This window comes from Oncorhynchus keta, chromosome 1 (genome assembly GCF_023373465.1).
Source record: "Oncorhynchus keta strain PuntledgeMale-10-30-2019 chromosome 1, Oket_V2, whole genome shotgun sequence".
Classification (NCBI taxonomy): domain Eukaryota; kingdom Metazoa; phylum Chordata; class Actinopteri; order Salmoniformes; family Salmonidae; genus Oncorhynchus; species Oncorhynchus keta.
The window spans coordinates 88377732-88404261 of NC_068421.1; the positions used below are offsets into that span (position 1 = coordinate 88377732).

The following is a 26530-nucleotide window of genomic DNA, read 5'->3' on the forward strand; positions in this document are numbered from 1 at the left end:
ATAATAGATGTGACTTGTGAAGCTGCAGAGAAGATTGAGAATGTGAACATGATAGGAATTCCCCAAAACAACACCACCATGAAGTATGGACACAGGCTACAGTTTGAGTGCAGCAACTCCAGTCACATTCTGAAGGGGGAATCAGAGGTCGTCTGCTCAACCAATGGACAGTGGAGTCACTCCTTTCCAATTTGTGAAGGTAAATTGTATTTTTATTGATTTAACACATTGGGAAATGGAACAATCAAGTTGTTTAAAGTAGATTTAAAATTATCTCCAAAACACAAAAAAAGTAGCAAAAAAGGATTTTAGAAAAAGGCAGGAAAGTTCTGGAATACTATTCTTGCTGGGACAATAGCAGCTTGGTACATTTCATCACTAGTACTTTTATGACCTCACTCATGTCTTCCTAGAGCCCAAGGATTTCTGTGGACCACCTCCACATCTCATGAACGGAGACACAAACGGCAGTAGAGAACGCTACAGAAGTGGAGAATCAGTTCAATATATCTGCCAGAAATACTACATCATTGATCCCCCTTCAGCGTACAAGACGTGTCGTGATGGGATCTGGATAGGACTGATAACCTGTCTGAGTAAGTTCTCTAAAATAACGTTGTCCCAGTTCCTACTCAATCGCTTGCCAACTCTCCTTTAACGTTCAGAATGGATTAATTCCAGGAATGGAATTCAAGATCAACGGATTAATTACTATTTAAAAATGCATTCAGAGTTGAAAAGTAACTGTTGAACCATGCTCCTGAGGCATTGACAAGTGACATTCCTCAAGGATCTATGGGTATAGTGAATACATTCATTAAAATGGAAAAGCAACCAAATATCAGTGGCCCTTGAAAAGGCACATTCACACTGATTCCTGTACAATCTTCTCATTTCAGAACCCTGCACTGTGGATGAAGAGCTGATGAACACACAGAACATCCAATTTAAATATCCTCCGCAATATGAAAATAAACTCTATGCCCCACATGGGGATCATATCACTTTTAAGTGTACTGGTCAAAGTAGACAGAGCCCAGGAAGTGTTGATTTTCGTCAGCAGTGTATAAACGGGTTCATGAACTTGCCTCATTGCCAATAGTGGCTTCAGCTTACGGGAAGAGAAGGGCAAAGGCTTGTTGGACAAACATGTCAATCGATATAACCCCCGTCAATAGTTTGCTCAAATCATTTGTTCTGGGGCTTTGCATAAGGTAAGAAACATTGACTTCACAGGAGTTGTTTTTCATGTCAGTCTGAACTTCAATAAAGTACCTCTGGTTTTGAATTCTCAATGATTTTTGTCTGTTATTAGGGGAACAGTGTTATTCTAGTCATGATCAGAAACAACGGTAGGGGGAAATAGCATCTAATGGCAGGAAGCGGTCACAGCACAAGAGGCACTTTCAGGTGAAATCAGATGTTTTATTTACAGCAGTAGGCAGTCAAAGGAAATATTTACAGAATGGATTCAAGAATCACTCCGGGATATATTTTCTGTTTGGCATGTACAAATTAGATCTAAATCACATCTTTCAATTACCAGATACTTCAAACGCCACGTTACTCACCCGTTGTCAGGAGACTTCTAGCGTCTTTCTCCCACAGAGGTTTTTAGAGCATTAACATGGGATAATAGTAATAGGTCTACATGTTTTTTAATTCACCCTTATTCAATCCATGAACCTACAGGTTAAATGCCTCCACCGTGTGGCCACCAACCATCAGTGTATACACCTTGCATCATGTCTTCTTGTTGAATCAAATGAAGTTATCAAAGACAACTCATGGAGCTTTTTCTAGATAGAATCAAAACATTAACAAGCTTAAAAAAAAAAAAAAAAAACACATCAACGTAGAGTACATTTAAAAAAAACTTTAAAAAATAAAATCATATGCGTATCATTTAATAAACAATTATACAAAAAAATGTCTATGGAAAAAGCTAAAGAAAATATTTAATTAAGTACATTTAAAGCACAATAGAGAAGACGTCAGCCACCATCTGTACAGCTCGGAGAGGGTCAACTATGTCTTGCAGTTTGTCCTTTCTGAGAACCCAATCAGGGGAGAATCTGAGAAGAAAATAACTAATTAAAATCTGTGAAGGTTTACTGAAGAAATAGTATGAGTACATCATATTCATACTTGGTTCAAGTATGATCAGCATTATTGCCAAAGATTGTTTCGGGCAACTTTTAAGTCCGAAGCAGTTACCTAGATACTTGATGCATTTGATTTAGCTTGACAGACATGAAGGGTGGGCAGTTTGCACTTTTGGGACTATCCCGTGGTACTGGGACCAGCGTACTCACTTAGGCACTGGCTTGGATTTGCGGGGGGTTGCCGGGACGATGAAGCTTCCATTTATGGATGCCCCCATCTTCTGCTTGACCACGGTCCTCTCGGCATCCATCTTGTGTTTGCGTGCAGTGAGGCGGTAGATGCTGCGGAGCCGGTCAACTGCCTTGGAAAGCTTCCTCACTTCCTGAAGACCACAGAAACCATCCAGTCAGACATGTTGAGTCGTGAACAACAAACCAGTCAGACAGAAGCAGTATCATCCGCCGCAGGTTGTAGTAGCAGCGGAAAAATAACCCATTTGTCATAGCAGAGTAAAAGTACAAATATACCTTAATAGAAAAATCACTCAAGTGAACGTCCCCCAATAAAATACTACTTGAGTAAAAACTATAAAAAGTAAATGTAATTGCAAAAAGATACTTGAGTATCAAAAGTATAAACCATTTCTAATTATTTCTATTAGGCAATCCAAAGCGCACAACATTGTTTTAAAAACATTTACGGATAGTCAAGGGCACACTCCAACAATTTACAAATGGAGTATGTGTGTTTAGTGAGTCTACCAGATCAGAGGCAGTAGGGACGACCAGGGTTGTTCTCTTGATAAGTGTGTGAATTAGACCATTTCCCTGTCCTGTTAAGCATTCAAAATGTAACGAGTACTTTTGGGTGACAGGTAAAAAGTGCATTATTTTCTTTAGGAATGTAGATAAGTAAAAGTTGTCAAAAAATAAATAGTAAAGTGCAGATAGTATTTTTACAACACTAGCAGCAGCGATAATAATAATAATAATAATAGCAAGAGACGCAGAAGCCGCAATAGCAATAGCCGCAATAGCAATAGCCGCAATAGCCGCAATAGCAATAGCCGCAATAGCAATAGCCGCAATAGCAATAGCCGCAATAGCAATAGCCGCAATAGCAATAGCCGCAATAGCAATAGCCGCAATAGCAATAGCCGCAATAGCAATAGCCGCAATAGCCATACCAGAGCCCTGTACTGGTCCTGCAGCAGGATGATCAGGAGGAAGCAGGCCTTGGTGAAGATGCTGCCTCCTTTGTCGGCCACCTTGTCTCCAGCCTTCTCCCTGTATATCTGGAGCAGGTCCAGCAGTGTGTCCACAGAGTTCTCCACCGCATAAACCGCCTCGATTGTCTTGTCATACTGTTGAAGAGCGAAAGGAACACGCAGCGTTAATCTATAGCGAAGGCCGAGAATATTCACAATTAAACAAACATTTTGTTTCACAAAGTAAAAATTATACGGAAAGATAAAACTATTTGGGCAGAATCTACTCAAAGGTATTCATATAGGCCTGTGCACAACAAGGGGTGTTAGGGAGGACCCACCTTGGAGAGGTTGAGGAGCACCTGGATGGCGTAGGTAATGACTTCCATAGAGGGGACACTCCGGTTGCAGCTGCGGATCAGCGTGAAGATGACCAGCGTGGCGCCACTCGTCACCAGACGCTCACAGCACTCTGGGGACAGCCTAGTGGCGGTCTCTGCATACACAAATTTCCTGTTAGCAAACTTCCTCTGCATATACACACTTCCTGTTAGCCAACCAGTCTCCCTAACATGGTTAATGTCAATACCCCAATAGTACCATCCAGTGTACTACTCTACCAACAGCCGTTAAGCTCTGACATGCTGTCAACTAGCTCAACCCGGCTCTCTTTTGACAACTTCTGTCACCGTAATAGCCTTGGTTTCATGCATGTTAACATTAGAAGCCTCCTCCCTAAGTTTGTTCTATTCACTGCTTTAGCACACTCTGCCAACCCAGATGTTCTAGCTGTGACTGAATCCTGGCTTAGGAAGACCACCAAAAATTCTGAAATTTTAATCCCAAACTACAACATTTTCAGACAAGATAGAACTGGCAAAGGGGGCGGTGTTGCAATCTACTGCAAAGATAGAACTCTGCAGGCTACCCAGGTCTGTACCCAAACAATTTGAACTTCTACTTTTAAAAAGCCACCTCTAAAAACAAGTCTCTCACCATTGCCGCCTGCTATAGACCACACTCTGCCCCCAGCTGTGCTCTGGACACCATATGTGAACTGATTGCCCCCCATCTATCTTCAGAGCTCGTGCTGCTAGGCGACCTAACTGGAACATGCTTAAAACCCCAGCCATCCTACAATCTAAACTTGATGCCCTCAATCTCACACAAATTATCAATGAACCTACCAGGTACCTCCCCAAAGCCTTAAACACGGGCACCCTCATTGATATCATCCTAACAAACTTGCCCTCTAAATACACCTCTGCTGTGTTCAACCAAGATCTCAGCGATCACTGCCTCATTGCCTGCAGCCGTAATGGGTCAGCGGTCAAATGACCTCCACTCATCACTGTCAAACGCTCCCTGAAACACTTCAGCGAGCAGGCCTTTCTAATCGACCTGGCCGGGGTATCCTGGAAGGATATTGATCTCATCCCGTCAGTAGAGGAAGCCTGGTTATTTTTTTAAATGCCTTCCTAACCATCTTAAATAAACATGACCCATTCAAGAAATTTAGAACCAGGAACAGATATAAACCTTGGTTCTCCCCAGACCTGACTGCCCTTAACCAACACAAAAACATCCTATGGCGTTCTGCATTAGCATCGAACAGCCACCGTGATATGCTAGAAACCATTATACACAGGCAGTTGAAAAAGCTAGCCTTGGCTTTTCTAAGCAGAAATTTGCTTCCTGCAACACTAACTCAAAAGTTCTGGGACACTAAAGTCCATGGAGAATAAGAACACTTCCTCCCAGCTGCCCACAGCCCTCAAGATAGGAAACACTGTCACCACTGATAAATCCACCATAATTGAGAATTTCAATAAGCATTTTTCTACAGCTGGCCATGCTTTCCACCTGGCTACTCCTACCCCGTTCAACAGCACTGCACTCCCCACAGCAACTCGCCCATTTCTCCTTCTCCCAAATCCATCCAGCTGATGTTCTGAAAGAGCTGCAAAATCTGGACCCCTACAAATCAGCCGGGCTAGACAATCTGGACCCTTTCTAAAATTATCTGCCGAAATTGTTGCCACCCCTATTACTAGCCTGTTCAACCTCACTTTCTGGGATTCCCAAAGATTAGAAAGCAGCTGCGGTCATCCCCCTCTTCAAGGGGGGAAACACTCTTGACCCAAACTGCTACAGACCTATATCTATCCTACCATGCCTTTCTAAGATCTTCGAAAGCCAAGTCAACAAACAGATTAACGACCATTTCGAATCTCACCATACCTTCTCTGCTACGCAATCTGGTTTCAGAGCTGGTCATGGGTGCACCTCAGCCACGCTCAAGGTCCTAAATGATATCTTAACCGCCATCGATAAGAAACATTACTGTGCAGCCGTATTCATTGACCTGGCCAAGGCTTTCGACTAAGTCAATCACCACATCCTCATCGGCAGACTCGACAGCCTTGGTTTCTCAAATGATTGCCTCGCCAGGTTCACCAACTACTTCTCTGATAGAGTTCAGTGTGTCAAATCGGAGGGTCTGCTGTCCGGACCTCTGGCAGTCTCTATGGGGATGCCACAGGGTTCAATTCTTGGACAGACTCTTCTCTGTATAAATCAATGATGTTGCTCTTGCTGCTGGCGAGTCTCTGATCCACCTCTTACGCAGACAACACCATTCTGTATACTTCTGGCCCTTCTTTGGACACTGTTAACAACCCTCCAGGCAAGATTCAATACCATACAACTCTCCTTCGTTGGCCTCCAATTGCTCTTAAATACAAGTAAAACTAAATGCATGCTCTTCAACCGATCGCTACCTGCACCTGCCCGCCTGTCCAACATCACTACTCTGGATGGCTCTGACAACTACAAATACTTAGGTGCCTGGTTAGACTAAACTCTCCTTCTAGACCCATAAACATTTCCAATCCAAAGTTATATCTAGAATTGGCTTCGTATTACGCAACAAAGCATCCTTCACTCATGCTGCCAAACATACCCATGTAAAACTGATCATCTTACCAATCCTCGACTTTGGCGATGTCATTTAAAAATAGCCTCCAATACCCTACTGAACAAATTGGATGCAGTCTATCACAGTGCAATCCGTTTTGTCACCAAAGCCCCATATACTACCCACAATTACGACCTGTATGCTCTCGTTGGCTGGCCCTCGCTTCATACTCTTCACCAAACCCACTGGCTCCATGTCATCTACAAGACCCTGCTAGGTAAAGTCCCCTTATCTCAGCTCGCTGGTCACCATAGCATCTCCCACCTGTAGCACGCACTCCAGCAGGTATAGCTCTCGTCACCCCAAAACCAATTCTTCCTTTGGCCGCCTCTCCTTCCAGTTCTCTGCTGCCAATGACTGGAATGAACTACAAAAATCTCTGAAACTGGAAACACTTATTTCCCTCACTAGCTTTAAGCACCAGCTGTCAGAGCAGCTCACAGATTACTGCACCTGTACATAGTCCATCTATAATTTATCCCAAACAGCTACCTCTTCCCCTATTGTATTTATTTTAGTTCCTTTGCACCCCATTATATATAGATATATATATATATAGATCTCTACTTTGCACATTCTTCCACTGCAAATCTACCATTCCAGTGTTTCACTTGCTATATTGTATTTACTTTGCCACCGTGGCCTTTTTTTGCCTTTACCTCCCTTATCTCACCTCATTTGCTCACATCGTATATAGACTAATTTTTTCTACTGTATGTTTGTTTTACTCCATGTGTAACTCTGTGTCGTATATGTCGAACTGCTTTGCTTTATCTTGGCCAGGTCGCAGTTGTAAATGAGAACTTGTTCTCAACTTGCCTACCTGGTTAAATAAAGGTGAAAATAAAACAAATAAAAATATCAGTAAAGATATGTTACACATTTCCATGTAATGGTTATTTCAGGACTATTATTGCTTCAGTATAGTGGGATGAGCGCGGTCTCACCCAGATTCTTCAGAGCCTCCAAGATATAGGAGAAGTGCTTGTATTTGAGGAGGTATTCGATGGCCCAGGACGTCTTGTTGCACAGCCGGTCCTCCTCTCGTACCTCCTCAGACACCTTCCGCAGACGATGCCTCATGGACACCACTTTACGATTGTCATGGAGCTTTCTGGACTGGTGGCCTCGCCACAACGCCTAAACAGAAAGAGGGGTAAGACCCAGGGGTGGTGAAGAGAGAGTAGAGGGAGAGAATGAAAGAAAAGCATTCATTTTTCCCCCTAATGACAACAAAGCAAGGATGCTGTACTGACTTGTAACTTAATTCCCTATTGAATGTATTGAACAGAGACTCTGGCTCAGTACAGCACCTGTGCCTTGATGATGCCCTGCTGAACCCTCTGTTCCCGCCTACGGAGGAGGAAGGTCCTGGCAGCGTGCTGGATGGTGGAGGCGGCGCGACGGCGGCGAGCTAACCAACTCCTGGCTGCCCTCTGGGCCACGACCACCCTCCTCCTGTCCTCCAGGTATCGCAGCCTCTGGATCCGTGCTCTCAGCCACCTCTGGCAGGAACAAAATGGCAGAGAGACATGGTTACAGAACTGCTCATTCATAATGATCACCCTCCAGGAGGAAAACTGATCTTTACTTTCAACTCATATTGGTGATAACATACAGTTTGGGGGGTTCCCAATAGTTAAGGGATTTAAGGGATGACGTTGTACCTGTATAAAAATGACAGAGGTGATCTGTCTCTTGGCAGAGCGCAGAGCCCAGTGTGACCTCAGAGCTCTCTGGATCCGCACAGCACAGAGGTGGTGGTACACAGCCGCGCAGAAACGCACCCTCCTCTCCGCAGAGGCCGCTTCTCTCAACTACAAGACAGAGGACAAAACAAACGATGGTGTTTCGATCTCGTGTTTTCTGAGACCACTATAAAAGAGAAGTGACTGTTGGCTCTCTTGTAATAATCTCAGCATTTAGCACTGATTCAGGGTCAGTTGATTTCACCCATCCTAAAAGTAACACTAACGATTTATCGTAGGCTAAACTATTCCTAGATCAGGTTACAAAGTAAGTTCTATTACCCGTCTCCTGGCAATCCAACCTCTGCAGTGAGCCTGGACAGTGATGGTAGCCCGTTCCAAACGTGTGTATTTCACGCTCTCTGCTTTAGCCTGCTGCATAGCTCGGACTCTCCTCTGTAGGACCAGGGCAGCCTCTCTTTGTCTCTGGAACGCCCGTTTCTGGACCCATCCCCGGAAGGACGACTGGACCAGCACCGCAGCCCGCTGCTCCTGGAGGGGGAGGGGAGATTGAGTCATCCAGACTGAACCTCTTATCATCAGAGTTGGCCATCAAAAGAAAGATTAACCTGGTTGGATCCAGGGGTGTAATAGTCTTACCTTATGCAGGCGATTCCTGGTCGCATGGCCTCTCCATGACGCTTCGATTGTAACAGCGGCAGCTTTCATGACCAGGAAGTTGCGACGCTCTTCCCTGGCTTTCAAGGTCTCCCTCCATCTGCACTGAATGACCCTTACACTACACTGAATCACTAGGAACCTGGAGGAAAACAAAACCAAGCACTTCATTTGACCGAGGCCCACTTTTTCGAGGTTAAGTAAGGCACATCCAAAACAAGTCGACAGGACCCGTGTCATCAATGCAATCTATGAAACTTCAAGAAGACAAACCATTTCTGATGCTCAAGCAACTAAAAAAGAGAAGTTGTATTATTACCTGTTGCGTAGATGCCTGGTCTGCATACAGCGGTGGACTGTGGAGACAGCCGCCTGGCGTTTCTTGGCACTCTGTCTGGCAAGATCACCACGGAACACTGCCTGCAACCCAAACAAGATAACAGTCGACCATGATCAATAAAATAACATTGATTCATCTCAGTACGGAATATTATTAGCAGTAGTAGTAGTCGATTGATTACTAACTTGAATAAGAACAGCAGACTTCTTCATTTCCAGGTATTTTACCCTCTCTCTTCGGCAGAGGAGATGGGCCCTGAAACATTCCTGTATTATAGCAGCAGATGCCCTTTGATGCTGAAACCGACGCCTCTCCACCATTCCACGGTAAAATGCCTGAATCGAAAAAGGAAGTCATTTTTTTCAACTGCATTTACGGTCTAATTTTGGCATTTTGTTAAGGTATTGTTAATAAATTCAAATAATGTTTACATCAGACCAGAGGAAATATTACTTTGGTACAGACCTGAATTGTGACTGCACTTCTCTTGAGATTCTGGTACCTCTTGAGTTGGATGTGTCCACGCACTCTGGCCTGCAGCATTTTGACACTGGTCAGGGTCTTTAGGTACAGGGATCGCTGCTCTCTCTGGGCCTGCCGGCCTCTGTAGTGCTTTTGGAGAGTAGCGGCCGCTGTCTGACGCATCAGGAATCTCCTCCTCGCCACCCAAGTCCTGCAGTGAGACTGCAGCTTTACCGTGCTGGATCGCAGGGTCAGATAACTTCTCCGTTGGATGGACATGCGTATCACGGACTGGATCTTGACAGCCGCACGTTTGCGTCTGACCAGCCTTCTTGCCAGGGTTCCACGGATGGCTGACTGAAGCTTCACAGCAGCTTCTCTGATGGCCAAGTAGTCGTCCCTTTGTCGTCTGAGGACGTTGCATGATCTGAACCATCTTTGGATCGTGACTGCAGAGGCTTGTGTTTCGTTGTACCGTGTCCTGGCCTGGTGTCTTCTGAAGGCAGACTGGATCAACAGAACAGCAGCTTTTTCCTTCAAGAAGCGTTGTCGTCTGATGCTCATTCTCAGAAATGACTGAATCTTCCTGGCTGCCATCATCCGTTTAGCCAGCTGCATTGCCTGTTTTCCCCTATACAAGGCCTGAAGGTTTATCACAGCATTTCTCATCTGATGGTAGTTCTCCAACTGAGAGTTCCTCAGTCTCTGAGCTCTGAATCTTTGCTGAAGAACACTGGCTGCCCAATGCTGCCTCCTATAAGCAGACTGCTCCTTGTGCATCCTGAAGTTGGCCTGGATCACAGTAGCAGCTCTGCACATCTTAGCAACGTCTTGTCGAACGCGATACCCTCTGAAAGCTGCCTGAAGAACTATGGCCGAATCCTTCAGTGTCAAGAACTGGTCTCGGTCTTGTTTCCTTTGAATGTGAGATCTGTAGTACCTCTGAATGATGACAGCAGACAATCTCATGGCCTGGAACTTGACCTGCTCCTTGTGCATCCTGAAGTTGGCCTGAATCACAGTAGCAGCTCTCTTCATCTTAGCAACATCATGGCGCACGCAACGCCCTCTGAAAGCTGCCTGAAGGACTATGGCCGAATCCTTCAGTGTCAAGAACTGGTCTCTGTCTCGTTTCATTTGAATGCAACATCTGAAGCATCTCTGGATGATGATGGCAGCAAACTTCATGGCCTGGAACTTGACTTCCTCTCTGTGCTTTCTGAAGCCAGCCTGGATCGTGGTGGCAGCTTGATGTTGAAGCCTGATCTCCTTTCTGGCTCTCTGGCCTCTGTATGCTGCTTGGAGCCGGATTGCGGCACTGCGCATTCGTTGGTAGTGATGCATCTGCTGTTTCACTGCAACAGCGGCACGATATTTTTGTTGAATGGCAAGGACAGAGGATCTCAAGGAGAGGTACTGTCGGCGTTCGCAGTGCGCCCTGTAACGTCTCTGGAGAACACTGGCGGCCTTGTGCATCTCTCCAGTGCTCAGTCTTGATCGCATGCCCCGGAAGGCAGCCTGTAACACGACAACAGCCCTCCTCTTTATGCACAGTGCTTTCCGGTCTTCAATCATCTTGTTGTTGGCTCTGTAACGAGCCTGCACTGTGTTCACAGCCCACTGAAGCCTCTTACAGTGAGCCATCTGCAGGTGTTTCCGGACGTGAGATTGAATGAGTATGGCCGCTCTGCATTCAGTCTGCAACTGCTTCCGTGCCGTCATTTCTCTGAAAGCTGCCTGAAGGACAATGGCAGACTCTCTGATCTTTATGAATCTGTCTCGGTCTTGTTTCCTTTGAATGTGAGATCTGTAGTACCTCTGAATGATGACAGCAGACAATCTCATGGCCTGGAATTTGACCTGCTCCTTGTGCATCCTGAAGTTGGCCTGAATCACAGTAGCAGCTCTCTTCATCTTAGCAACGTCATGGCGCACGCAACGCCCTCTGAAAGCTGCCTGAAGGACTATGGCCGAATCCTTCAGTGTCAAGAACTGGTCTCGGTCTCGTTTCATTTGAATGTAACATCTGAAGCATCTCTGGATGATGATGGCAGCAAACTTCATGGCCTGGAACTTGACTTCCTCTCTGTGCTTTCTGAAGCCAGCCTGGATCGTGGTGGCAGCTTGATGTTGAAGACTGATCTCCTTTCTGGCTCTCTGGCCTCTGTATGCTGCTTGGAGCAGGATTGCGGCACTGCGCATTCGTTGGTAGTGATGCATCTGCTGTTTCACTGCAACAGCGGCACGATATTTTTGTTGAATGGCAAGGACAGAGGATCTCAAGGAGAGGTACTGTCGGCGTTCGCAGTGCGCCCTGTAACTTCTCTGGAGAACACTGGCAGCCTTGCGCATCTCTCTCATGCGCTGTCTGGATAGCATGCCCCGGAAGGCAGCCTGTAACACGACAACAGCCCTCCTCTTTATGCACAGTGCTTTCCGGTCTTCAATCATCTTGTTGTTGGCTCTGTAACGAGCCTGCACTGTGTTCACAGCCCACTGAAGCCTCTTATAGTGAGCCATCTGCAGGTGTTTCCGGACGTGAGATTGAATGAGTATGGCCGCTCTGCATTCAGTCTGCAACTGCTTCCGGACCTTCATCCCTCTGAAAGCTGCTTGCAGAGCAATGGCTGCCCTAAGCTTCAACAGATAGTCCCTCTGGTCTTTTCTTACCATGGCCACATCCCTGCATCTCTGTTGACATAGTAGAACAGCAGTTTTGACAGCAAGGAAGCGTTTCCTGTCCCTGAAAGTGAGGAACCTCCTCTGAATGATCATGGCTGAGTGGTGCATCCTAGCAACCTCCATTCTTGCTCTGTGACCGCGATACACTGCCTGAATCACAACTGCAGCGGACTTCACTGAGGTGTACCACTGCATCTGTAGATCTCGGAGCCGATTGGCCCTGTAATGCTGCTGTACAACGATGGCCGCCACCTTTGCAGCAAGATAGGCCTGACGCACTTTGTGCATCCTTAACTGAGCTTGGATGACCGTAGCAGCTTGGTGTTTCGTCCTTAGGTCTCTTCGGACGCTGGATCCTCGGTAAGCAGACTGTAGCTTTACTGTAGCCAATTTCAGCTGGCTGTACTGCGCTCGCTGTGTTCTGCTTGCTACAAGAGCCCGGTACCGACACTGGAGGACTACAGCGGCACGTTGCAGTAACACATATCGTCTTCTACAGAGAATGACTCTCACTGCTGACTGAAGGACAGTAGCGGCCTGGTGTTTTTGCCTCAGCTCTTGCCTAACTCTCATGCCACGGAACCAGGCTTGTACAGTAACAGCAGCCTTCTTGACCAGGAGATAATCAGTTCTAATCGTTTTCCCTGCCCTATAAGCTCTGTACTGGCTTTGGATGGTCCAAGCAGCCTCCTTTCTTGACCTGAACTGTGACTGCAATACATATCTACGGTAGGAAGACTGAATGAGTGTGGCGCATTTTTGCAGTTTTTCAAGCCTCTTCCTCTCTGCCCTACCTCTCCAGATAGCTTGTATTCTCAATGCAGAATATTGGAGGGCCATATATTCTTTCCTTGATTTCTCCCCTACTAGCTTGGCTCTAAATCGCTGTTGGACAACAATTGCAGATTTTTTCAAGGACAAGAATTTTTGTCTGGCTACAAACTTCATGAAAGTTGTCTGGATGACTGTGGCTGCCTGGTTCTGTTGTTGCAGTAGTCTCCGAGCCGTATGTCCACGATAAGCGGACTGTATGGTAACAGCAGCACATCTCATTTTCAGGAATTGTTGCCTCCCTGCATCTCTTTGTACAGAAGCCCTGAACCAACGCTGAATCACGACTGCGGATTGTCTCATCGTCACCATCTGTTTTCTGACCGTCCTTGCCCTAAAAGCACTTTGGATGACAGTGGCAGAGTGATGCTGCAGTTTCAGTGTCTCAAAGTTGCGTCTCTGTGCATGACCTCTACACCAAGCCTGAATGAGGATGGCGCTCCGCTGGGTGCCCATGTACCGTTTTAGGCACCTGTGCATTCTGTAGCAAGACTGAATCTTCAGGGCAGCTGCGGTTCTTCGGGCCATTTTGTCACCGTGCCATTTCTTAAATGCAGTTTGTATCACTGTGGCAGCATGGTTCTCCCTCTGCAGTCTCCGAGTCTTGCGTCTCCGATAGTTTCTCTGGATTTTGATAGCTGCTGATCTCAGTGAGCAGTAACATTCACGCTCTTCCCTTGCCAGAGCAGAGGCCCTAACATGCTCCTGAATTACTGTTGCAGCCCACTGTGTCCTTCTGTAGGTAGTGACTGCCATCTTCATCCGCCAGAGAGCTTGAACTTTAACAACATGCAATCTCACGCGCTGGTAGTTTTTCAAGGTAATATACTTCTTCCATTGTGCCTGTATGACAAGTGAAATGTGCTTAGATAACTGCTAACCGGTTTTGAGTTATCAATACTGTTCAAGATCTTTCCACAGTGATGCAAACTGGCAGAGATTACTTTACATACTATACCTCATGCATGTAGTATAGCTATAACTAATAATGGTGAGCAGGTTACTAAGTATGAGCATGATGGGTGGGTGGGTAGGTAGGGCCAACAGCCCATATATGAAATTCTATAAAAAAAAAAAAACTTACTTGGATGGTGGTAGCAGCAGCAACTTGGCGAGCCCAGAGTAGAGCCTTTCTCCTCAGTGTCAGGGCGTTCCGCACTGAGTAGCCCCTCCATGCAGCCTGGATTCGGACGGCTGCAGCGGTCTGACAGACAGCTCTACGTCTCTGGAGAAACTGCCTGACCAGCACCTGGATCTTCCCCGCTGCTACAGTCCTTTCCTATACCAGATGAGAGGATAGGTGAGATGTGAGAAGTTTCTCCATGTACAAGAGATGTCATCTGCACCAAACAGAAAATCATAGAAAATAAGTAAGACTGTTAGGACTAGTGTTTGTGACCTTGAGAGGTATAGACTAGACGTAACCTGGTAAAGCTTCAGATCCTTCTTCAGACGGTACTTTCTCCAAGCTCCCTGGATGATCCTGGCAGCACGCGTCTCATTCCGCAGGTCCAGGAGACGAGCACACAGGAAGGACAGGTAACATGTCACAACCTGGAACAGAGAAACACAGATCAAATGAATCTGGAAACACGTAAGAGATTCAGCATTCTTGTTCAAAATAAAAATAAAAGGCACTGACAATTACAAGAACGTATTGAAATGAATCAAAGTTGGAACTGTTCACTAGTTTTCCCTGAGAAAAGAAATGCACACAGTCCCGCCTTGGAAGGTCATAAAGCCCCTCCCACCTTCTCATTTGGGATAGTGTTTGACATGTCAGCAGGGTTCATCATGGCAGGAACCCCTCCCAAGTCAGATACTGCAGTGTTGACCAGCCTGAAGTTATTCTTCTCATTCTCCAGAAGCTCTTTGAACTCCATCGATGGCAACACAAGGCCTACGAACAATAACAGAATAAAAAATCATTTAACCTGTCAATTTTCTTGGTATGCAATGAAAACATTTTAACTGCCTCATTAAATGGATGCATTTGGGAAGAAATACCATTTTGTGTGGTGGGCCTGGTGTCAAAGGAGTTGTCCGAGTCGCTAGAGGAGCTGTTGAGTTCAACTCGTCCTCTCTGGGAGCACTCCACAGTTTGGGTGGTGTTGTGGCTGACGCCGTCTGCCGGTAGGTGGCTGGGGTGGTAGTGGTGGATCAGGTAGCAGAGGATACGACCGTCTGAGAACGACACCGTGAAGTTCTCTGCCTGGAAAGAGAGACAAATTCAAAATGGATGACCATAAAATGCATGTATGTGTAGTATTAAGTTGGTAAAAAAAAGTTACATTTTATAAAATCACATCCACTCTAGATAACAGACAGAAGCATTACCTGATTTTTTTTCCCACACTAGGCAAGTCAGTTAAGAACAAATTCTTATTTTCAATGACGGTCTAGGAACAGTGGGTTAACTACCTTGTTCAGGGGCAGAACGACAGATGTTTAGCCTGTCAGCTCGGGGATTCGATCTCGCAACCTTTGAATTAATGAATGGCCCAACATTCTAACCACTAGGCTACCTGCCGCCGCAACATTGAGTACGCCTGCATTTTACACAGGTCAGCAACAAACTCACCTTCAAGTGGTAGAACTGGCAGACAGCATTGACCCATTCCATGAGTAGAGTGATCTTTGAGCTACTGTGCTTGAATGGGGGTCTAGGCTTGGCAGTCTTCTGCAGCACACCTTTGTCAGCCCTCAGGGAGGCCAGCCTCTGTTTGGTGGTCCAGGTGTGTTTGAGGAAACTGATCTCTTCTCTCAGCTGGTCCTCGTCCAGAAGAACCTCCACCTGGATAGAAGGGGAGGGGGAGTTGATTCGTGAAAACAGAGATGAATGTGGGAGAAAGTGTGTTATTGTAATGGAAGAAGCCGAGGAGGGGGACGCTTATCCAAAGTCATTGTCAGGTTATGAAACGTACCTGGAAGGCAAAAATGATCTTCCACAGCAGGTTCAGTGTCTTCTCCCTGTGTCCATCCACAATATCTCTGGAGTCAATGACAGCACCTGGAAGACATAATGGCAATTAGTTCAAAGGAGACTGCACTTCCTGATTTTTCACATTTTTATTTTTACCCCTTTTTCGTGATATCCAAATTGGTAGTTATGGTCTTATCCCGTCGCTGCAACTCACATACTGACTATGGAGAGGCGATGGTTGAGAGCCATGCGTCCTTCGAAACACGACCAAGCCAAGACGCACTGCTTCTTGACACACTGCTCGCTTAACCCGGAAGCCAGCCGCACCAATGTGTCGGAGGAAAGACTGCACAACTGCCGACCATGTGGGCGTGCATGCGCCTGGCACGCCACAGGAGTTGCTAGACCACAATGGGATAAGGACATCTCGGCTGGACAAACTGTCCCTTAACCCGGACGACGCTGGGCCAAATGTACGGCGCCTCATGGGTCTCCTGGTCACGGGCAACCGCGACACAGCCCGGGATCTGTAGTGATGCCTCAATCACTGCAATGGAGTGTCTTAAACTGCTGCGGCACTGGGGAGGCCCTGCACTTCCTGATGTGACCTAGTTTTAGATATGGTTCATTAACTCCACGATGGAATTAAAACGAGTTTGTTCAGCGTGTGGTTTGATACGGGTGTCTCGTGTGTGTCCGCAGATGGGAAATGTTAAAACAACGTCAATAAATTACACAACATCAATGAAAATAAGAATTTGTTCTTAACTGACTTGCCTGGTTAAATAAAGGTAAAATAAAAAAAATAAACGAAACAATATTTTCACAGTGCACATCTTTTAGCCTTTAATATTTGTACATGAATTTCTACAATTTATAATTGGTTTGAAGTTAGTAATTGAAATTTGGAGCTAATGTCCCAGGTACATTATGTCATTTAGTGAGGGTCCGTAACGAGCCCCATAGGGGTATCTAATGTCAAACCAAATTGACCATCACGATCTGGTCACATGCAGCCGTGCTCTGAATTGATGATAACTTGGGTGCTTTCGGCTGTGGGCAGAATTAAAAATTAACACAAGAAAAAAAAACTTGCGTTACACTTCATCCTGTGATGTCCCCCCATCTTGTAAATCTGTTTTAGACGAGACTGACTTTAACCAAAATTATCCCATTCACTCTTAGGTCATATCGATGGGACACCTCACTGTCTAACTAGCAGAGTGTTATCATTCATTCATTACTTTTAGTCAAATCCAAAGAATAGTAGAGAAAAAAAAAAGAAAAAAAAGTAAATTTACCATGCTCATCCTCGAGGTCAACCCCTCTGGCTCGGAGCACCTGCAGGGCTATGTCAACGTTGTGGACCTTCTGCAGACGACTGATTGCGGGCATCCTCAGCTTACGGGACAGGCTCCAGTCCTGGATGAACAGCTCCATCACACGCCTGACAGAAAAACATACGCTAATAATGTCACCAACCTGTAACTTGGAGAGCCAACACTTTGTGCAGGTTCTTTCCACCCCAACAATGACATCAAAAGGACGGGTGTGATAATATGTCTTACACTAGACGGATTCCACACTTAAGGTCAACGGACAGATTCTTGACAGCGAAGTTGAACTCGTCCAGAGGCGTCTGGATGTGGGAGACCAGTAGGCCCATGTAACCCAGGTGACGGGGGAGGATCCCCTCCCCACTTAGGAAGTCCCTGGAGAACGCCAGCAGCAGGTCCTTAGTAGTCTGGAGAATAGAAAACAACCAAGAGATCAATGGGAGGTACTACAGGGGGAGGGCTGCAAAGGAATGAAAACAATTAAATAGAGTCAAACTCTGTTAATGTCTGTCAGACAGATGACATAATTAGTGGCCATGGGAGTTGGTGTCACCGGACCTTGAATTCTGCATCCATACAGAACAGACAGGGGTCATGTTCAATCATCCTGGACTCTTTGGCTTTATCCAGGAAACAAACCAGGAGGAGAAGCTTCTTCAGAGTGAAACGAGACAGCGCCCCCTCGTGGCCTGCACAACAGAGAACAATAAATGACCAACTTATATAATACACTTCATAGAATCTTTCATTAAACAGAAGAAAAAATATATATATTTTCAGTGATTTAAAAAAAAAAAAAATCATATATATTTATATATATTTTTTTAAATCACTGAATAGCAACAAAAAAGCTGAGCATAATGGAAGACAGGAGAGCAATGAGTTACCATCTTTGTAGAGGTTGGGTACTTTGGCATGTCTGAACTCCGCAGCGATGTCAGGGTTCCACAGCAGACGTTTCAGAATGAACATGGCTAAGCCCATGACGTCACTGTTGCTCTCCAGTGAGATCATCTCCCCGTAAATAGTCTGAAAACAGGTTGCATTTCATGAGACTTCAACATGGACAATTAGACATGTAGAAAAAAATAAAACCATTATCTGACTGACTACCTCAAGTCCAATCCGTAACCAAAGAGGATTGTACGATAGAAGCCAGTTGAGAACCTTTTGGCGTTCCCCTAAAAAAAACAAGAACAAAAAAACAACTTTACATAGGCTTTTGGACCTGAACCTGTGAATATGCGTACTACTATGCGTACTACTAAGAAATGACATAAATTATAATTGAACTCGAGTTTTAACACGCATCCATATGAATCAGACTACGTTACATATGTCTAAGGCCATTGTGCATACATACCGATGTCCTTCCAAAGATGCCGATCCTTGCGTACCAGTAACCTTCTAGCCTCCACCTCCAACTCCAGCCTCTGGATGGCTTTGACCATGGGCTCGGAGGTGAAGAGCTGGCAGGCGGAGCGACGCAGCCGGTTGAGCCGCCGCCTGGCAGTGTAAGTACTAAACGACATCTCCTCTTTGGTGGGAGCCTTGTTGACGGCAAATTTGTCATTACCGCCCATCGCCAGGGATACGGCATTCACTACACATCAAAAGAGATGGGGAGATACGAAGCAATGAAATTCTATATCCAGTTGAAGTTTACATACACTTAGGTCGGAGTCATTAAAGCTTGTTTTTCAACCACTCCACAAATATCTTGTTAACAAACTACAGTTTTGGCAAGTCGGTTAGGACATCTACTTTGTGAATGACACGAGTCATTTTCCCAACAATTATTTACAGAGAGATTAGTTCACTTATAATTCACCATATCACAATTCCAGTAGGTCAGAAGTTCACATACATTAAGTTGACTGCCTTTAAACAGCTTGGAAAATTCAAGAAAATGATATCTGCTTTAGAAGCGTCTGAAAGGCTAATTTACATTATTTGAGTCAATTGGAGGTGTACCTGTGGATGTATATAAAGGCCTAGCTTCAAATACACTAAATTGTTATCTTATCTACAAATTAGAACCACTATGAAAATTCAACGTCATGCCATTAGTTGACTATCATGCCACAAATGCCCCATGGGTAACAGGGTTTCAAATAGGAAGCTGTCATGGCCGGCGTGGCTGACTGGTCTACAGGAAGCAGTCATGGCCGGCGTGGCTGACTGGTCTACAGGAAGCCGTCATGGCCGGCGTGGCTGACTGGTCTACAGGAAGCAGTCATGGCCGGCGTGGCTGACTGGTCTACAGGAAGCAGTCATGGCCGGCGTGGCTGACTGGTCTACAGGAAGCAGTCATGGCCGGCGTGGCTGACTGGTCTACAGGAAGCAGTCATGGCCGGCGTGGCTGACTGGTCTACAGGAAGCAGTCATGGCCGGCGTGGCTGACTGGTCTACAGGAAGCAGTCATGGCCGGCGTGGCTCACTGGTCTACAGGAAGCCGTCATGGCTGACTGGTCTACAGGAAGCAGTCATGGCTGGTGTGGTCTATAGCAGGTCCAGTCAGTGAATAAGAACAGTGGACCCTTACGAGAGCTCTAGCACACCAAGACAACACGCCAGGGTGAGTGTCTGAACTAACAGTACATCACAGTCTTGCTCTAGCCAGGTGAACATTACCTTTGGTGACCTCCGTGTTGACCTTGAAGTCATCAGGGGTGAGGACGTAGTTGATCCACCAGGTAAACCCCGTCTCCTGTTTCTCTATCCAGCGCTCATCATAGAACATGTTCTTCGCAGCGAACGGCATCGGGTGTCTTGGTATGGCTGCAAGTGACAAGAATGTTCCGTAAGTGACAGCACACAACAGTATATTAGAGTGTGAGCCAGAGATTGATTGAGAGATTATTTTATAAATATATAAAATAAATCCATCTATCTATACACATACACACAACACATTGCCAAAAGTATGTGGACACCTGATCGTCGAACATCTTATTCCAAAAATCATGGGTATTATAATATGGAGTTGGTCCCACCTTTGCTGCTAGAACAGCCTCTGCTTTTCTAGAAGAACATTGCCAGAGGGGACTTGGCTCACAGGTGGCGTTCCAATTCATCCCAAAGGTGTTCGATGAGGTTGAGGTCCGGGCTCTGTGCAGACCAGTCAAGTTCTTCCACACCGATCTTGACAAACCATTTCTGTACGGACCTCGCTTTGTGAACGGGGGCATTGTCATACTAAAAACAGTAATGGGTCTTTCCCAAACGGTTGCCACAAAGTTGGAAGCACAGAATCATCTTGATTGGCATTGCATGCTGGAGCGTTAAGATTTCCCTTCACTGGAACTAAGAGACCGGAACCACAGAAAAACAACCCCAGACCATTATTCCTCTTCCACCAAACTGCATTGGGGTAGGTAGTGCTCTCCTGGCATCCACCAAACCCAGATTAGTCTGTCTGACTGACAGATGGTGAAGCGTGATTCATCACTCCAGAAAACTCGTTGCCACTGCACCAGAGTCCAACGGTGGCAAGCCTTATACCACTCCAACCGACGCTTGGCATTGCACATGGTGATTTTAGGATTGTGCTGCTGCTCAGCCATAGAAACCCATTTCGTGAATCTCTCAACCAACAGTTCTTGTGCTGACGTTGCGTCCAGAGTCAGTTTGTAGTGTAGTGAGTGTTGCAACCGAGGACAGGTGATTTTTACTCGCTACCCGCTTCGGTGGTCCCGTTCTGTAAACTTGTGTGGCCTACCACTTCACGGCTGAGCCGGTGTTGCTCCTAGACGGTCAACTGTAAGTGTTGTTATTGTGAAGTGGAAACAAGGCAGCTCTAGCAGGGCAGAACATTGACTAACTTGGATAGGTGGCATCGTATGACAGTAGCATGTTGAAAGTCACTGAGTTCCTAAGGCCATTCTACAGACAATGCATGGCTGTTTGGCTGATTTTTTTACACCTTTCAGCAACGGGTGTGGCTGAAATAGCCAAAACCACTCATTTGAAGGGATACTTTTGGCCATGTAGTTAGTGTATGCATCAAAAGGTCTAGGTTACCTGTTTGACCAGGCTTGATGAAGGCGAGCTTGGACTGGGCCACAGCTACAATCTTTGCAGTTTTTACAGATGAGCCACCAAATGATTTCTGTGCACCTATGATCAAGAGTAGAAAACAAAGACATGCAAAACTCTTCCACATAGAAATTGACCTACTAATTTACCAATACAACACATCCACAGTGTACCGTCTTGTTTTCCACATTGTAGGACAAGCTTTTTATACCTTGCGGGCCAGGTTTTGGAGCTGGCTGCTTGGCTTGGGCAGGGGACACAGACTTTGTAGCCTTCATGGATGAGGCAGAACTAGTACGCACAGAAGCTGAAAAACAAGCACACACACAGATGACAACATTTAAAATATTCAAAGCAATAGGCATGTCGTGACAGTGTGTAACCCCATGCACTGTCTTGGAGGTGGGGCAAAGGCAGTGACTCAGACAGGAGCACAGTGCAAACAGAGGCTTTAATTAACAAAAGGAAAATAGATTTCTGAATCTTCCAGAACTCTACAGGGCCAGACTTTAAACTTAGAACACTAAAAGCATTAAGTCAACAAGACTAGCCAAAAGATAAAATGCTGCAAATCATAAAATCAGTCCTAGACATACTTGACAGGCCGTGCGCTCTAGACCAGGTATTCCAAACCCCAGGGGTACGCGCAATTCCGTCGCAGGTACACAAAATAAAAATGTGATTCACATTTTTCAAAATGTAAACTATTATATTTTCCAACGGGGCTACACATTTGGGTGAGTTTCTCACCCGTGTAGCCTCATTCCACTGTTAAAAATACATTCTAATAATCTAGTGTCCAGCAAAATATCAAATAGAGGCAGCCAAGACAAATAATTAACATGCAATTAAGTACAATTACGCAGGTACTTTCCCAAAACAGATGACACAAACAACTGGATTTGTTATCCCGTTGATGCCCTGCCTCCAGTCCACTTATAATAATAATAATAATAAATGCCATTTAGCAGACGCTTTTATCCAAAGCGACTTACAGTCATGTGTGCATACATTCTACGTATGGGTGGTCCCGGGAATCGAACCCACTACCCTGGCGTTACAAGCGCCATGCTCTACCAACTGTGCTACAGAACCTCATTGAAATTTCAACAAGCAGTTCTGTGAAAATGTCACTTAAAATCAGAAGCCACTGCCAAATTTCTGGATTGGTCTGCGCTCAGGGTTTCTTGACTTGGCAAATCGCACCGATGTCCTTCGCAACCACGTACCTATGTGAGAGGAGAGTGTATTCTCGGCCCTAACTTGTATGAACAGACCATGTGGAAAATTATTTAAGACTGAGACTCTCCAACCCAACATTGCAGAGTTACGTGCATCCTTTCAAACACACCCTTCATTAACCAATATGGTGAGTGGTGAGTTAATCACCATTCTCAATGAAGGTTTTATATGCAAGATGGTTAAACGAAGAGCAAAATGATTAACTATTATTATTAGTGACCTGATCCAAAAAGAGCTTTGTCACTTCCCACAAGCCGGGTTGTGACAAACTCATTCTTATGTTTAATAAACGTATCATATAGTGTGTGTGGCAGGCTTACAATGATGCCAAAAAAACACCCTGGTGCTAGAGGGTATACGTGTGGAGGTTGAATGTTTGAAGGCGTACGGGACTATAAAAAGTTTGGGAACCACTGCTCTAGATAATGCTCCCCCCATAGTGAGAGCTGCACACTTTTAAGGCAGTCAATTAGGAGAGCTGCCACACCCTCTTTAAGGGAACAGTGCTCAACTGGAGTTCGCCCCCCTAGCCTTGCTGCACCACAGAAGTCAATGTGCACAATTCAATTTACAGAGAATACCGAGGACATTTCAAAAACCAACTCACCTGATGTTTTTGTCTGCTGCCTGTGAGAGGAGGCACTGAACCCCTTCTGCTGAGCTGGTCTGTTGGGTCCCTTTACCACTGTTGACACCCTACTCTTTTTCACATGGAACATGGTTTTCTCCGCAGCATCCTCCACTTTCTCCCCTCCATCCCTCAGAAACTCGTCGCTCTTCCTCTTTTTGCTCCGCACAACCCTCATGTCAAACTGGCTCTGGTTGTAAACAGGAAACACGCCTGGCCGGTCAGGTAGAGATTCCACTATCGGTGCTGTGTGGAGCTGAGTGACACCTAGAATGGAATCATCCAGGCCAAGGTGCTGGTGGCCACCAGTGGAGGGGTTCATAGGCAGAGGAGAGCTGACGGAGAGGTTGACTGGAGCAGGGATAGCATCCAAACAAACTGACTCCAGCGCCTGCAGCCTGGCCTCCCGTGGGGAGATAGTTAATGGAGAATCATGGTTTGCATCAGAGTCTATGACAGGGAGACCAGGGGTAACTGTAGTACCCGGGCTTGACTCTGAATGGCCACTGTCCCCAGACAGCTCCAGTGTTTTCTCCAGGAGACGGCGCCTGGAGGTTTTGATTCTCCTCACCCCAGGACTGCGTACCTGGACAGGAACTGGTTTGCTTTTGATGACTGTGGTGGAGGTGAAAGTAACCTTTTTGGATTGAGGAACATCTTCTCCAACCTCTACTCTACCCTCCTTGTCAGTAACACGTTTTGGTTTGATGAAGAAGGTTAGTCTAGGCTGTGCAGGATCTGACTTGATGGGGCTTTCAGACAGGGCTTTGATGTCAATCACAGATTTAACAGGGCCACAATTCTTCTCTCCATTTGCTGACTCCAAGGAGTGGGAGAAATCAAAGCTAGAGCACGCATTTGGAGGGCTTGCACCAACCACATGAGTTAGATCTGACTCAATCAAGGCCAGTGCATCCCTCACAGACAACACTGGTGTTCCAGCCAACACTGTATGGCTTATGTCCGCAACAGCGTCATCAATCACATGGGCTGGGCTCTGTATGGACTGAATATGGGGCATCAGCTTTTGAAACCTCTCTGGAGTGCCGACAGGGGACACAGTCGTGTTCAGTAGTCTGGTGAGGTCTCTGCACTCAGGTGTGCCTACTGGGCAACTGTAGCTGGCTGCTGCATCAGAGGAATCGATTAGCTTTGCAGCGGGGACTAGAATGACGACAGGTGAGTTCTTTTGGACATTGTCAAAACTCAACTGACCCAACACATCCTGCTTAAACTTCTGCCCTTCGACAGGTGTGCAGGCTTTTTTGTTGAGTGAGGCAAGAGGGCTGCGAACCTTCTCCCGTCTGTACTGTGGTGTCCGGGACACATGGAAGGTCTTGTTGGCTGCCATCTTCAGGGAAGACACTGAGTTTTTCTTCTCCCTTGGAGGGTCTGATAGGTCAAATGCCTTCTTGCTTTTGATTGAGTCCCACAGACTCTTCTGTAACACAGGAATAAATAACATGAAGTGTTGAGTTTGTAGTTATGTATAGAGTATTTGTGAAGCTTTGAAATAGTTCAAATGAAATTGGATTTATTACGCTACATGTTGATTAGTGTGAATTAGGTAGTATGCGTAACAACATCTCATATATATATATATATATATTTAAGTAAGTTACCTTTCTTCTTTTGGGTGCGTCTGCTCTACCGAGCAAAATGGCTTGGTGTTTGACCACCCCATTGGCAATGAAAGTGATCAGCTCTCGGATACCACCTTCCTCTATCGGTGTCCAAGTTATTGTCAAATTGACACGCTCCTCAGGCTGGGAAACAAACGACAGGGGAAATAACGTTAGCGAGCTACTGGTAAAATGTATGGCTAATGTGACAACTGTTGGCTGGCTAGCTAACGTACTAGCTAACTTACGTTACATCTGACAGCTAACAAAACGTTAACTTGGTGAATGTCATGCCAACTAGCGCCACTCGTTGCCATCTAACGTTAGATAACTTAACTAGTTATAGTATTATATTTGCGCACATGTTAGCTAGCTAGAATGTCCCTTACCGGAATTGTAAATCGGGTTTGATCCACGGAAAAGCCTTTCGTCGATGCAATCTTATCAATTGCCACCTCTATGTTTGCATCTTCAACGGGATTCTCAATGCAAAGAACTGATGATTTGGAAGATCCCAACTTTACATTTCCAAATGTTACAAACGGAGCCCTTGAAAACTGAATTAAACTCAAAACTGGATGCGAGCTATTGTTTTCTTTATTGCCATAAGAAACAGCAGGTGAATCTTCTTTCTTGATGGGACTAAAATCCAGGAAACCTCCCCTCGCTGATAACTGAGCCATTTCCAAACTTATCTGTAGAAATCAACGCAAGTTAGTCACCGAACCATCTAAAAAAAATATCTAGCTAAATTTAACGTAGTTATTTTCCTTGCTATTCTCTATTGCGAGCAAACGTTAACTGACTGAAAACACGTTTCTCTGTTAATGGTTACGTTCAGTTTGAATTTCGATTTACTTTGTTAGCCAATCATATCGTAGGTTGGCCGCTTTATGTTCCAATCGCTGTGGGGTAAACAATGAATGGCCAATCAGAGATCCTCAAAATGTTTAAACTGCCATAAGCCGCGCCTACTCCGAGAAGCGCACTACAGTCATCAGATGCCACTCAGGAAGGGGGCGACGTTTATATTATATTTTGTAGTTCTTAGCTAGACGTTGTAACCTACAGTGGCTTTGTATTCACGGTTCAGACAGTTTATTCTTATCACTTAAGACAACATTCAGGTGTGGCTATGTCTTCCACATAGCCTACTAAATTAGTAAATAATTGTTGATACGTGATGCAATGCTTGTTGGCGAAAATCATTTGATTTTTGCTACGTTTGGCCTTCTGTTGTCCAATTCAAATGTTAACCAGTGGAACAAATGTTGCACAAAATCATGTAAATGAAATTGCATTGACTGGTACTTGATTTGTGTTTGATTGAGTTGTGTGTGTTGTATGCAACATCTGTACTTTTTTGAATTAGGTCTACAGTTTTCAGGCTCTCAGTTGGCGATAAGAGAAGCCTGAAAGAGCAGCAGTGGAAGTGGATTCTAGGCTACATCTTCCCTCGTGATTAGGCTATTCAGTGCGGTGCTGGAGCCTGAAAGAGCCATTCTCATTATGTATGAAATATGCACGGTTTCCTCCTTCCCATCCACTTACATTTATATTACAGTATTTCAACACTGACAGACCATCTCACTTCAGCTACTGGTGCTATATTGAACAAACACCAGCAATCCGCGTCCCTGGCGGCCTTTTTATAGCGTTCACGTTTGATTGAGGATCATCTGAAGAGCTGACCGCAGAGAGAGCCCATTGGTGCGTCAGGGGACAAGGGCGCATCAAGTGATTGGTGAGCGGAGCTCAGGAATAGTGGC

General features: G+C 45.5%; 2 protein-coding genes across 2 annotated transcripts in view; one reads left to right on the forward strand and one right to left on the reverse strand.

Annotated features, from left to right (window-relative positions):
• The window catches only part of cfhl5 (complement factor H like 5), a 207985-nt gene extending 206690 nt beyond the window's left edge, over nt 1-1295 (forward strand). Inside the window, exons 15-17 of the mRNA XM_052524135.1 lie at nt 8-199; nt 414-596; nt 900-1295. Of these exons, the coding sequence (XP_052380095.1) occupies nt 8-199; nt 414-596; nt 900-1102 (578 nt within the window). The 3' untranslated portion in view covers nt 1103-1295. The remainder of the gene's footprint in view (nt 1-7; nt 200-413; nt 597-899) is intronic.
• Nucleotides 1296-1404: 109 nt separating this feature from the next.
• Nucleotides 1405-25601, reverse strand: aspm (assembly factor for spindle microtubules). The gene is made up of 30 exons (XM_052463880.1): nt 25151-25601; nt 24762-24905; nt 23119-24580; nt 21481-21576; nt 21255-21350; nt 19866-20012; nt 18595-18834; nt 18345-18412; nt 18119-18260; nt 17790-17920; nt 17463-17638; nt 17196-17341; nt 15896-15981; nt 15553-15765; nt 14979-15183; nt 14723-14871; nt 14397-14525; nt 14056-14250; nt 9462-13814; nt 9182-9331; nt 8976-9076; nt 8639-8798; nt 8321-8530; nt 7958-8107; nt 7604-7795; nt 7238-7430; nt 3655-3809; nt 3293-3469; nt 2316-2488; nt 1405-2075 (listed from the first exon to the last, which is right to left on the reverse strand). Exons 1-30 carry the CDS (start codon nt 25442-25444, stop codon nt 1973-1975), a joined length of 10236 nt encoding a protein of 3411 aa, XP_052319840.1. The 5' UTR covers nt 25445-25601; the 3' UTR covers nt 1405-1972.
• Between the last annotated feature and the right edge of the window lie 929 nt (nt 25602-26530).